This window comes from Ranitomeya variabilis, chromosome 1 (assembly GCF_051348905.1).
Source record: "Ranitomeya variabilis isolate aRanVar5 chromosome 1, aRanVar5.hap1, whole genome shotgun sequence".
NCBI lineage: Eukaryota > Metazoa > Chordata > Amphibia > Anura > Dendrobatidae > Ranitomeya > Ranitomeya variabilis.
Genome location: NC_135232.1, coordinates 687,211,468 through 687,225,472, shown reverse-complemented (window position 1 = coordinate 687,225,472; position 14,005 = coordinate 687,211,468). Strand labels below are relative to the sequence as shown.

Below are 14,005 nucleotides of genomic sequence, written 5' to 3'. Positions count from 1 at the left end.
CTGTAGATTAGACTACATATACTTCTCTTAACCCCTTCACGTCATATGCCGCATATTTACGTCATACGTCAATGCCCTGCATCTGATGCAGGCGCACACGCTGAGCCCGCATCTTTCTCTGCACACGTTGACTGATTTAAGAGCCAAGAGGAGCAGTACTGTGCCCAAGGCTGTCAATCTGTTAAATCCCACTGCCAATCTCTGACAACAGAATTTAACATGCACCTACGGAGCACGCATCATTCCACGCTCCAATTGGCACGCCCGGGACGCGATCGTAGGGTGCCGATGACGTGTCATGCAGCCGAGGGTCTGCTGCTGACCCTCCTGCTCGTCATCACGATGCTCCTGTGAACGATTACATTCATGGGAGATAGTCATTTCTGTTATACACATCAGTACTAAAGCCTTGCTATTTACTGCACAGGCAATCGGAAGTTTGCAGCTTCTAGTCTAGTAATGCGACTAAAAGTGAAAAAAATAAAAAAAATAAAGGATTAAAAAAAAAATTAAGAAAATTGCCAGAAGTGAAGGGGTTAAAGAGGATCAAAGCCAAAAGGGACAAAATATGATACCTGTGACGAGCGTCCCATCTATGTTAAGGGGCGAAAAAACCTGCACTGACCATAATAAATGCTTGTTATTGTCAGGTTTATTGCATCTCGTATAAAAGACATGGTTATTTTACAGATTTGCAGTGAACCTTGTACTCCATACATAGAATAGAAAGTACATGGACCCTGGTCCACTATGTGCTATAAAAACAGAAAATCTCATCACATTACAATGTTTATGTCCCAGATTTCTATGGACGGAGGAAGTTATGTTATATGTGAAAACGTCCGAGCATGCAGACAGGGGCAAACAGATTGGAAGTACAGGGCCCGGAGCACCACAATACTGCCACAATAGTGGGACGGGTACTGAAAGTTTTCTGGGAGCCAAAAAGCTTATCGCTTTCCACACTGCTGTAATCTGCAGAGCGCTACAATTTATGGACCACCTAGTGTACAGAAAGTTTGTATTTTTCACAATTTCACTTTACTGCATGGATTCAAAAGAGGAAAAAGAAAAAAAAAGTTAAATACCCCTAATTGCCTTACCTCGGCAGCAGCTTTCAGCTTCATACTGATATACAAGTTTGAATCATCTCTGTCTCCCACCTATTAGAAAAAGACAAAAAAAAAATTATATATATATATATATCCCAAAACACAAACTCAGACACGATTGTAGCTGTAAAGTGATAAAAGGGAGGGTCCGGTACTGTTCATTTCTGCAATGGGGTGAGGGCAGTGTTGGATCTTCACACACCTGCCAGGATTCATACAAATGGGCTAAAGTATGAAAATGTAGCGTAGAAGCCATAAGCAAGGCAAGCTGGAAGTGCAATGTGCCTCCACACTGAATTTCAGATGACTGGCATATCTGAGCTTTACAAAAAAGCATGATATTTATTACGGGACAGAAGGCCACTACTTCTACATGTAAAAACATGCCGATGACCACGTTTATCGTGTTCGCCACAAAAGAGAAAATCCCTTTTGGATCCAGGTTACAGACAGCAAAATCAGATACATCGTCACCACTGTTACACGTCCTAGGGGCTTTTTCCAGCATTAAAATCAGACACAAGGTCAAGAAACACATACAAACCTGCAAAATGGCCAGACCCGGGCGGAAGCCAGCGTGCCTTTCCTGCATGGCTGCAACTTCATTTTTCAGACGTTCTCGGACAAGTCTGCATGTAATAAGCGGCATTATTAGATGTGCGACAGCGTCATACAACATCCAGGTAGCATCTATACATATGAGATAAGGCTGCAGAACTGATCAGTCACATTCAGACTTCCTGATCACAGGGAGCTCAAAACGCATAACGACATTATCAGGGAAGTTGTTTTATTTAAGTTTTTTGTTTTTTTTAAACCAACTGAGGTTCATTAATAATTTTGGCTCATTTGTCTTCTATAGCATCTATGAGTCACTGTACATAAATGCTGGAGAACAGATTGATGTACCATAGATAGAACAGCCAAATTCATTAGTGAGAACATCTTAACTTTTTAGGATGATTTATGACCACATGATGAACTGGCTTAGAAGATTTTGTAGGAGTAGAATCAGCTGTTAACAGAACCAGCTCACTGAAGGAGTCACAGTTAACTCACTCTGCAATGCACTGATCCATAGAGGATAAGTTAAAAAAAAAAAAAAAAAAAGTACAGTAAAAAGGGTTGGAATCATCTTATGTAGGACGCACTATTATTATGCACAGCAGTCGTGTGTGTGATCGATGCTCATGTGACCCTCAGAATATAGTATTTCCTGCTCAATTACCAGTGCAGACATCTCCGGATGTACAGACATACCCCCCAGGGTGCAGATGACATTACAATCTGATCAGCAGCATGCATTGTCCTGTCATGGCCACAAGAGCAAAACTGCGCAAGCCAAGCAACCGGGCATCACGCCACCTTGTGACAGGGGGCAAAGTTTAATGTTTTTGTTTCAAGGTCACTGTATGAGACCCGTACAAAAACAAGATGAAGGCTATAGCCCCACAGAGAGCACAAAGTGGGGGATGGGAGGGAGGGCCTAGAACACTGGGGTTAAAAACAAACACACACAACACACACTTTATAAACTGATTCCATCCAGAGCATTAACATGTGAATGTACCAAGGACCCCCATACAGGTTAGAAAAGGTCCCTGCATACAACCTCCACAGGCTGCAGGACAGTAACCTGCACTGAGCACTTTACCCTTCACCTGTCCATAACTTAACTCCTTCAGCACCAGGCAGGGTCATTCCTAAAGGTAGGTGGGTGTGTGTGTGTGTGTGTGTGTGTGTGTGTGTGTGTGTGTGTGTGTGTGTGTGTGTGTGTGTGTGTGTGTGTGTGTGTGTGTGTGTGTGTGTCGGGATTTGATTTACAATTGTTTCCAAAGGGTTAAAAGTTATATCAAAAACTGATACATTTGCAAACAAAAAAAATCAGTAGTGGAAACATGTATAGCTGGTGCAGATGCAATTGCAACAGCCCCTCAGCAGTGGCAGCCCCGGTGCAGCACACCTTCCTGGCACACTTTGTTTAAAAAGTTTCCGCAAAGCTTTAAATTTAACCCCTTGCATGTTGAACGCCCCCAAATCCAAACTGTCAGCTGCCTAACCCCTGCTGCACCCGACCCTACAACTGTATATGCCAGCGACCCCCACGTGCTGCATTAACCCCTCCACTACCGTGGGGGGGGGGGGGGGGGGCGGTGTTGTGAGGCTTCCTCCAGGAGCCGGCATACCTGGCAGCCTGCAGTACTTACCCGGACACGAGCTTCCCGCTGAGCACCTGGGCCGGCATAATGAGAGGGGGAACGCGGGTCCACACCGCTCCGATGATGAGGGACGAGGAAGACTCCGGGGAGTGACGCTGCTGACCCTCGTGGAGTAGCTCAAAGCCTACTGCGCATGCGTGTATAAGTGGGGAGACGGGTGTGTTATTTCTGGTGCAATGGGCGGGGTTAGGAAGGTTAGCTCCGCCCTCGTATATAAGCGAAGCCTCAAGCGCTGATAACGTGACAGGAGGCGGGTTGGTGGTACAAGGTGGCGGCGGTGGTACAAGGTGGCGGCGGTGGTACACTTTTTCTCTTGCTCTGACAGGTTTCTTTTTTTCGCCTCTTCTCTTTCCAATACCGTGACGTGACTTATATTTCCGTTGACAAAGGGCTTTTTTGCAGCACAAGTATTAATTTTTGCCTCATAATGTAAGTGGCGGGAAATGGGGGAAAAATGCAATTCCACCATTGGTTTTTTGGGTGTGTGTTCATTTTATGGTAAAATCACTTTACACCGTGACTCACCCAGTCGTCAGTGCAGAGACGGCGAGGCCACAGGGTGTCATTTTTTTCTTCTAGACACTCTATACACATTTTAGTGGTTAAAAAATCAGAACTTTAAAAAAAAATGCCACCTTTTTCTCAGCCCTGTTTTCTGTGGAGACTATGTTTTACTTATTGCTTAAATAAGACCTGTCAATAATAATCATTTTTATTTCTATAGCAAGAATATATTCTGCATCACTTTACATTTCAGAGGGATATTGTACAGACAATAAAGACATCACAGAATTGCAGCGCCCCAGAGTCCTGGTTGTTGCAGTAATGTCGCTCTGCCACTAAGGGGAGTGATGGTACGTCTGATTGCACTAAAGGAGTTCACCTGACCAGGTAACACACACCTACACTTCACACTCTGGCCACCAGGGGGAGTGGTTCTATCTAGTAGGCCACTCCTCACACTCTGGTAAAACTGGGGGTTGGACAAGAAGACAGAGGGAAGTAAGAGGGAAGAGCTAGAGAGAGGACCTGTCAGGGATGGGATCCTGACAGACTCCTAAGAAAGGACAAAAAGTGAGAAAACGGGAATACAGCAAAGAGGCGATAGGACCAGAAGGAGTCGTGCTGTAAGATCATAGCAACATCCTTCTGAGGCGCAAACAGTCGGTGGCCGGAACGCCGAGCAAGTAAGAGACTACAAGCATTACTTCAAACCACGGCAGGACAGCCAATCATAGGTTGGCTGTCTCACCCAAATCACCTAAGCAGACAACGGAGGCAGTTGTGGGAGAGGGGCGACTCTAGGGTCCCGGAAGAACTCCAGGCCTACCCCGTCATACGGGTGCGTCCTAACCATATCATCTGGGGGACGGAGAGAACGAACATCAGAGACAGACCGAATCAGTTGTGAGGACTATCCCGGGGTGCTCAGCAGGGAAGGACTACAACACACAGGCGCTAGCAGGTAGACACTGATTCCCACCTGTTAAGGGAACTCCTGATGTGCCTTCGGCCCGGCGGGTCTCAGACAGCCCTGTTAACAGTGCTCTGGATTGAGTACCTCGAGACCTTCAGTAATGAGCTGAAGAAACTGCAACTCTGTGTCCTCGTTATTCACCGCGACCTGCACCACACCACAACATCATCACTCTCCATCTTCACTGGACGCCCCTCAGCAGGGTCACGGACCGGGCCCAGCCACCGTGACAACCCCAGAACCGAGACACAGAGGCCCGGTACCGGGTGCCCCTTGGCCCTGCGGCAGTGGGGGCGCTCCAACTTGGCATCACGAACAGGATCTACTTAAGCATGAAGAATCAGGTCATTTGTGCCTTGGAACTGTGATTTATTGTGTTTGGACTGTGACTTATTGCAAAGACTGTGCATTGCCAATTGCCGCCAAGAGTTCCCGCCACAATTCGCCATTGCCGCGCACGGAGGGAGGAGCCTTAGCTTCGTGGGCGGAACCGGCCAAAAGAAGCGCGGAACGAGAAAGCGCAGTAAAGTGCCAACTCCGGAAGGGGAACTCCGACCTCCAGCAGGTTAGTGGGAGGAAGGGACAGCCATGTCTGAGTCGGAAGGAGCGGAGGTGGCGGTCGCAGCCGTAGACACGGGCAGCTCCGGTCCCCGCAGCGGACGCAGCCGCGGCCCTAATACCACCACCGGGTGCCGCAGAACCCGCTACCACAAAGGCTATAATGCCCTTCTCTATGCTGTGCCTGCCCGGAGCGGCCTGGCTCCCACGATACTCCGGGGAGTCGCATACATTCACTGACTTTAAAGAAGGGATCTGCAGCCTGCTCGAGTTCTATCCCCTGACAGAGCCTCAGAAGGTTCATATGATAATCGGCCAACTCTTTGGGGCGGCTCTGAGGGAAGTGAAGTCCTGGCCCGCCGCGGATAAGGGAACTGCACAGCAGGTTTTTGCAAAGCTTAAAGCCACCTTCGATACCCGTACTGCTACAGAAATTAAATTGACTTTCTATGGATGCAAACAGACACCGCAGGATAGCTTACGGGACTATGCCCTTAATCTCCAGGAGGCGCTGCGGGCCATTAAGCAGAGTGACCCCGGCAGCATGCAGGATGAGGATAAACTCCTGAAAGAGCGGTTCATTGAGGGGCTCCTGTGCAGTCACCAAAGGGGCCAATTACACTTCCTGGCCATGTAGAATCCAGACTTGACTTTTGCGCAATTCAAGGATAAAGCTATCCAGGCGCTGCAGGAGCGACAGCTTAGCCATGCAATACCACCCAGGCGTGTCCCGCTCTCACATACCACCAGGAGGTGGCGTCAGATGCCCCAGTCGCCGCCGAGGCCGACGCCCAGAGCCTAGAGGACAACTCCCCTGCAGGACTTCGCCTCCAGATGCAGGAGCTGACCAAGAGCGTTGCTGCCCTAGCCCGGACGGTGCAGTCCCTACAGGAGGCCCCCAAGGAGAAGATCCAGCTGGCCTCCAGACCAGAAGATGTCCCCTGGATGCGACAGAGGAGGACTCCGCCGACCAGAGGCCGGGATGACGATCGCTTCCATCGGGACGAACGACCCATCTGCCGCCGCTGTCACCAGGTGGGCCACCTTGCAAGGTACTGTCCTTTAAACGAGCAACCCCTGGGGCAAAGGGCCAACCCCCAGGAGTAGGACGATCAGGCCTGCAGCATTGGAGAGCCAAATACGTTGGAGGGCGACCAGTTCTTCCTGTTGTGATCGACGGTATCCCCATGAATGCTCTGCTGGACACCGGTTCTCAGGTGACGACTATGCCTTACGTGCTTTATAAACGGTATTGGGAGGACACCGATATTACTCGTGGCCCCGATGACGATTTCACCATCATAGCCAGTAATGGTCAGCCGTTGCCACAAGTGGGGTATAAAGAGGTCACCATCAAGGTGGGGCGGGTGGAATTGAAGGCCCAAGGGATTGTAATTGTTGATATTGACCACCGTGAATGCAATCCCATGATGACTATCGGTACCAATGTTATAGAAAATTGTCTTGCAGAAGTTATTGTCTTGTTACAACAGGTAGCAGAAACCGTTGGCTACAGTGAACAACGCGCCCTGCAAAAAGAAATCAGAGCTCTGATGCAGAGACAGCAGGTAGAGCTGACTGGTGGTGAAATTGGTCGTGTCACTGTGAGTGATTCAAACCCTATCGCGATACCCCCCAGGAGTGAGATGTTGATATAGTGTCGGGCAGCCATAGGCCTCAGGGGTAAGGACTACCAGGCCCTGGTAGAACCCGTATATTCAGATAATAGGCCTACTCTTCTGACAGCCAGGGGGGTGGTCGACGTCCGCCAGGGGAGGGTGCCCGTACGTGCCCTTAATTGTGGGGAGGAAGAGGTCCACCTCACCAAGTATGCCACGCTTGCCAAACTGTTCGCTGTCAATAATAGTGTGATACAGACACCTGGACCCTTGGCCCCGTCTAACCTGGCGGAGGACAACGGTTCTGCAGGGCACTCGAAAGATTGGTGTCAGGAATTGCATGTGGGCACTGACTCCACCCCATCCCATCAGAAACAGGGGGCCTACAGGGTGGTTGACGAGTACGAGCGGGTATTTAGCAAACACCCCTTAGATTTTGGAAAGGTGAAAGGGATCCAACATCATATCCCCACGGGAGATCACCGGCCCATAAAAGAGAGATACCGCCCTGTACCCCCAGCTCATTACCAGTGTGCCAAGGACATGTTGTGAGAAATGAAGGAGGCTGGGGTGGTGAGAGACAGTTGTAGCCCCTGGGCAGCTCCATTGGTCCTTGTTAAAAAGAAAGATGGCACAATGAGGATGTGCGTTGATTACAGGCAGTTGAATCGCATTACACATAAGGATGCATACCCACTGCCCAGGATAGAGGAGTCACTGGCTGCCTTAAGATCTGCTAACTACTTCTCTACCTTAGATCTCACCAGTGGGTACTGGCAGGTTCCTGTGGCGGAGGCGGACAAAGAGAAGACGGCCTTCACGACACCGATGGGTCTCTGCGAATTCAACTACATGCCCTTCGGATTGTGCAATGCCCCGGGGACGTTCCAGAGGATGATGGAGTGCTGTCTGGGGCACAAGAACTTTGAAACCGTACTGCTGTATTTGGATGATGTCATTGTCTTCTCTAAGACCTACGAAGACCATCTGAAGCACCTGGCTGAGGTGTTTGAAGCCCTGTCCAACTTTGGCTTAAAGGTGAAACCGTCCAAATGTCATCTGCTGAAACCCAAAGTGCAGTACCTGGGCCATGTGGTGAGCGCTGAAGGAGTGGCCCCAGACCCCGACAAGGTCACGGTGATCCAGGACTGGCCGAAGCCCAGCAACCTCCACGAAGTCCGGCAGTTCCTCGGGCTGGTAGGCTATTACCGGAGGTTCATTAAGGACTTCACCAAGAAGGCCGCGCCCTTGCAAGACCTGTTGGTGGGCCAATCAAAGAAGACCAAGGGGAAGAACACCCCATTTGATTGGAACGAGGGGCTGGAAGGATCCTTCACTTGTTTGAAGTCGGCACTGACTGGAGAAGAGGTACTGGCCTACCCTGAATACGACCAACCGTTTGTGCTGTATATGGATGCCAGCAATGTAGGATTGGGGGCCGTGCTGTCCCAGGTCCAGAAAGGCAAGGAGAAGGTAATCGCTTACGCCAGCAGGAAGCTTCGTCCCAAGGAAAGGAACCCTGACAACTACAGTTCCTTTAAGCTGGAATTCCTTGCCATCGTCTGGGCAGTGATAGGTTCAAACACTACCTGGCCTCGGCGAAATTCACCGTCTTCACGGATAACAATCCGCTGACGCACTTTGATACCGCCAAACTCGGGGCCCTGGAACAGCGGTGGATGGCCCGGCTGTCCAACTACGACTTCACCATCAAGTACCGGGCAGGACGCAAGAATGCGAATGCCGATGCCTTGTCCCGAATGCCCAATTTGCCAGAAACGGGGGAGGACCCGGAGGCACTTGAAGAGGTAGAGCTGCCTGCATTCCACCGCCCCAAAGCCGCTCAGTACTCCCATCATGTGAAGAACAGACACAAGAACCAACAGGATGCCACACTGAATCCCCTGCCCCATCACGGATGGGCGGAGACCCAGGATGGTGACCCCGCGGTCCGTCGGGTGAAAAAGCTCTTGACGCAGGCAGGGTTGCATCCCGGCCCAGATGATCCACAGGAGACACGACAGCTGTGGAAGGGGAGGAGCAAACTGTTTATCCATGATGGCAAGCTGTGCCGGAGGAGCATCGACCCACGTACTCATGAATTGGTATGGCAGATAGTGGTGCCAAGGTGAGATGCGCCCATGGTTCTGGGAGCCTACCATGATGGAGCCGGACACTTCGGATGGAGGAAGCTGGAGAGGCTACTCCGAGGGAGGTTCTTTTGGGTTGGCATGAAGAGAGCCATTGAAAAGTGGTGTCGGGAGTGCGGTCCATGTAGCCTACGCAGGAAGGACCGTGGCAGCCAACGGGCTCCCTTGCAGCCTATCATCACCAAACGGCCGCTCGAACTGGTCGCGCTGGATCATGTGAAGCTGACACCTAGCCGGTCAGGCTATATCTACGCTCTTACCATCGTAGATCACTACTCCAGATTTTTGGTGGTTGTACCTGTCAAGGATCTAACGGCCAGGACAGCCGCTAAGGCCTTCCAGCAGTACTTTTGTAGGCCCCATGGCTACCCGGAGAAGGTACTGACTGATCAGGGACCAGCATTCGAAGCAGAAGTGTTCCAAGAGTTCTGCCAACTGTACGGGTGTAAGAAGATCAGAACCACACCATACCATCCCCAAACCAATGGGATGTGCGAAAAGATGAACCAAGTGGTGATCAACTTACTAAAGACCTTGCCCGTAGAGGAACGGAACCTGTGGCCAACAAAGTTGCCTGACTTGGTGGACATATACAATCACATCCCAGTAAATTCCACCAACTGCACTCCAGCGTACCTGATGCGAGGAAGGTCTAGCAAGTTACCCGTCGATCTGGACATGGGGGTCCTAACCCCCAAAGATACCTCGCCGGATGCCGATTGGGATACGGAGAGGCAGCAAAGGTACCGCAAGGTACAGGAGTGCGTGGAAAGAAGCCTCGCTCAGGCCAGGCAAAGACAGGAAAGGGACTACAACCAGCATGCTCCTGCGATTCCCTTGCCACCTGGTGAGCAAGTACTCAAGCGGAAGAGAAGGCTACACAAGCTTGACGACCAATGGGAAGCGGAACCGTATACCATCCTGCCATCCGATTTTGACAATGCTAAGGTCTGTCTCATCAGCAAAGATGGGGAGAAACCTCAACGGCCATATCCAGAGACCACCTTAAAGTATGCCCTGATAAGTTGAGAGAGAGGGAAACAGATCCAAGAACCTCCCCACCTGTAGGAGAGAAGATGATACACACTGTTCTTGGCGATTTTCCCCAGTCCTGGACTCAGATAAATCAGGCCATCGTGGTACCTGTCCTAACGTTCCATCAACCGAATCCACTAGAACTAACGGTGGTGCCAGATTGTCCAGGCCCGCAATCTCAGCAGATCCCGCCCGAAGATGCCATGCCAATCGTTGAACCGGCAAGTCCTCCCTCTGTTATTGGCGAACCTGCCGTACCCACTGTTGGTAACAGCAGCTCTGAGAGCTCCAGCCTGCCAGTGCTACCCAGACTCACTAGAAGCGTAGCTAGAAGACAGTGCACCACACCAGCGGTAGCAAGCATAGCGGGCCCTGTTAGGCCAATAGCAACCCCTGCGCTGCGAAGGTCTACACGCAGCACCCAGAATCAAACTCCCCTCTGCTACAAAACTTGGAGGTATTAATGAGGGCTGTATTTAGTTGAAAATGTTTGTGTGCATATCTTTTGTTACAGGTTTTAAAATGGACAGTGAATTGCTCCAAAAACTTCTAAAAGGGGACCCCTTTGTTTACCCGGGGTCCCCGCTGTTTCAACCACTGAACTGAGAGTCATAAACTGTGCATGACCTAACTTTCGCAACGTTCAAGAGTCCTCACCTCCCATAAAGGGAAGCACTGTTATGTTTAAGTGTTTATGATATTTCAAAATTTTGTGTGTTTTCTGTTAACATGTATTGTTGTTCTTATTTTCCCAGTCCGGGAGTACTGGATTTAACCAGGGGGGAGTGCAGCGCCCCAGAGTCCTGGTCGTTGCAGTAATGTCGCTCTGCCACTAAGGGGAGTGATTTTACGTCTGATTGCAATAAAGGAGTTCACCTGACCAGGTAACACACACACTACACTTCACACTCCGGCCACCAGGGGGAGTGGTTCTATCTAGTAGGCCACTCCTCACACTCTGGTAAAACTGGGGGTTGGACAAGAAGACAGAGGGAAGTAACTGGGAAGAGCTAGAGAGAGGACCTGTCAGGGATGGGATCCTGACAGACTCCTAGGAAAGGACAAAAAGTGAGAACACGGGAATACAGCAAAGAGGCGATAGGACCAGAAGGAGTCGTGCTGTAAGATTGAGGCAATATCGTTTTGAGGCGCAAACAGTCGGTGGCCGGAACTCCGAGCAAGTAAGAGACTCTAAGCATTACTTCAAACCATGGCAGGACAGCCAATCATAGGTTGGCTGTCTCACCCAAATCACCTAAGCAGACAACAGAGGCAGTTGTGGGAGAGGGGCGACTCTAGGGTCCCGGAAGAACTCCAGGCCTACCCCGTCATACGGGTGCGTCCTAACCATATCATCTGGGGGACGGAGAGAACGAACATCAGAGACAGACCGAATCAGTTGTGAGGACTATCCCGGGGTGCTCAGCAGGGAAGGACTACAACACACAGGCGCTAGCAGGTAGACACTGATTCCCACCTGTTAAGGGAACTCCTGATGTGCCTTCGGACCGGCCGGTCTCAGACAGCCCTGTTAACAGTGCTCTGGATTGAGTACCTCGAGACCTTCAGTAAAGAGGTGAAGAGACTGCAACTCTGTGTCCTCGTTATTCACCGCGACCTGCACCACACCACAACATCTTCACTGGACGCCCCTCAACAGGGTCACGGACCGGGCCCAGCCACCGTGACAACCCCAGAACCGAGACACAGAGGCCCGGTACCGGGTGCCCCTCGGCCCTGCGGCAGTGGGGGTGCTCCAGAATAACACATAATTCAACAGGTACCAAGAGGAGTGGGGTCCTTGGTCTCTATCTCAAATAATTTGAACTACATGCTTTTTTTATAAATCCCAGAGCTCCCCTGATTCTGACGCTCTTTTCGGTTTTGCTCTGAGTCGCTCCTTTTTTGAGATATTCACATTTGTTGCTTTTGGAGCTCAGTATAATAATAATAATTTTGTTTCTATAGAGCCAACATATTCCGTATGTGAAATCCCTGCTTCGACTCCAACTGGGCATTTCATCAGAGTCTTCTTTGGAGGCGGGTGCTTTCACCCCGCACTCCCAGACACGACCAATCACAGCGCAGCAGTGCCTGTGTGCTAGATCAACTACTGAGCTGTAATTGGCCAGGGAGGAGAGGGATGAAGGCACCCCCACCCCCAGAGAAGACTGAACAATCCCACAGTTGGACTACAAGTAGAGATTTCACAAACTGCTCTCCAAAACCAACAAATGTAAATATCTCTGTAATGGAGCAACTCAGCAAAAAGCGGCAGAATCTGGTCCAATCAGGGATTTATATAAGGTATTTCATTAATAAGTACCGTAAGTCTATTTAAGCAATGAGTAAAACAATTTTCTTTAAAAAGGAAAAACTCACAAAATGCTGCAAAAGATGCACTACTTCCAGCCTTTTATTGCCTTCATATTGGCTTGTATTGTAAAGTATAGAGCGTCTTCCAAGTGGAAACTGCCAGAAGAATGGTCCGCTCACTTCTTTTAAAGGGAACCTGTCACCCCCAAAATCGAAGATGAGCTAAGCCCACCGGCATCAGGGGCTTATCTACAGCATTCTGTAATGCTGTAGATAAGCCCCCGATGTATCCTGAAGATGAGAAAAAGAGGGCGGGCAGTCCGATCCGATGGGCATCGCGGTCCCGGGCCTCCTATCTTCATAGGATGACGTCCTCTTCTTGTCTTCACGCTGCTGCTCCGGTGCAGGCGTACTTTGTCTGCCCTGTTGAGGACAGAGCAAAGTACTGCAGTGCGCAGGCGCCGGGCCTCTCTGACCTTTCCTGGCGCCTGCGCACTGCAGTACTTTGCCCTCAACAGGGCAGACAAAGTACGCCGCAGCCTGGAGACAAGAAGAGGATGTCATCGTAAGGGTATGTGTCCACGTTTAGGAAACGCTGCGTGTTTGACGCTACGTAGAGCCGCAGTGTCAAACACGCAGCGTCCAGATGTCACAGCATAGTGGAGGGGATTTCATGAAATCCCGTCTCCACTATGCAGTAAAAGACGCAGGCGGCAGAACCGCGTAAACGGACATGCGCCGTGTCTTTTCAGAACGCAGCATGTCTGTTTACAGTGCGGCGACGCTGCGTCGCCGTGACGTAAATTTCCCATAGATAATCATTAGATGCGGTAAAATCACATCTAATGATTAGTGAAATGCGTAGAAACTGCGTTTTTGCAGCTTACTACGCATGTCACATACCGGCTTACCGGTCCCGCTGCCGGAAGCCCTGCGTCCACTGCAGTTCTTGCGGTAAGATAAGTTCTCACGATAGCTTACCGCGAGAACTGCCGTGCACGTGACCGGGGGTTATCTCCGGTCACACTAGGCTGGTTCTCACTGTCAGCTGACCGTGAGTGCTAGAATGTAGGTGATCGCTGGAGAGTTATCTCCAGCGATCATCTACAAGCTCTGCTATGTCTGGATGTCAGGCATCCAGATGTAGCAGAGCTGGACTCGTTATATCTGCGGACAGGGAGTATGAATTTGGTTTGTTTTCTTTTGCTTTTTTGCAGGACGAGGGTCTTCAAGAGGATTGAGCGTACAATAAAGATATGTTCAAAAAGTGTGTGTAATCATTTCATTAAAATACTTTTTCCTAGTGTCTGTGTTTTATTTACACTTTACTAGGAATAATAATGGATAGGCGTCTTATTGACGCCTCGCCGTTATTAACCGGTCTTAATGTCACCTAAGGTGTCATTAACCCCTTATTACCCCATAATCCCACTGCTACTCGGGAGTGGGAAGTGAGAGGCTAAGCGCCAGAATTGGCACATCTTATAGATGCGCCATTTCTGGGGCGGCTGGGGGCTGG

The 14,005-nt window shown here is 50.1% G+C and overlaps 1 protein-coding gene across 1 annotated transcript in view; it reads right to left on the bottom strand.

Moving 5' to 3' along the window:
* MTHFD1 (methylenetetrahydrofolate dehydrogenase, cyclohydrolase and formyltetrahydrofolate synthetase 1) overlaps window positions 1–3,478 on the bottom strand; it is a 62,284-nt gene extending 58,806 nt beyond the window's left edge. Inside the window, exons 1-3 of the mRNA XM_077266008.1 lie at window positions 3,320–3,478; window positions 1,657–1,741; window positions 1,104–1,163 (exon numbers count right to left, since the gene is read on the bottom strand). Coding sequence (XP_077122123.1) covers window positions 1,104–1,163; window positions 1,657–1,741; window positions 3,320–3,357 — 183 coding nt within the window. The 5' untranslated portion in view covers window positions 3,358–3,478. The remainder of the gene's footprint in view (window positions 1–1,103; window positions 1,164–1,656; window positions 1,742–3,319) is intronic.
* Between the last annotated feature and the right edge of the window lie 10,527 nt (window positions 3,479–14,005).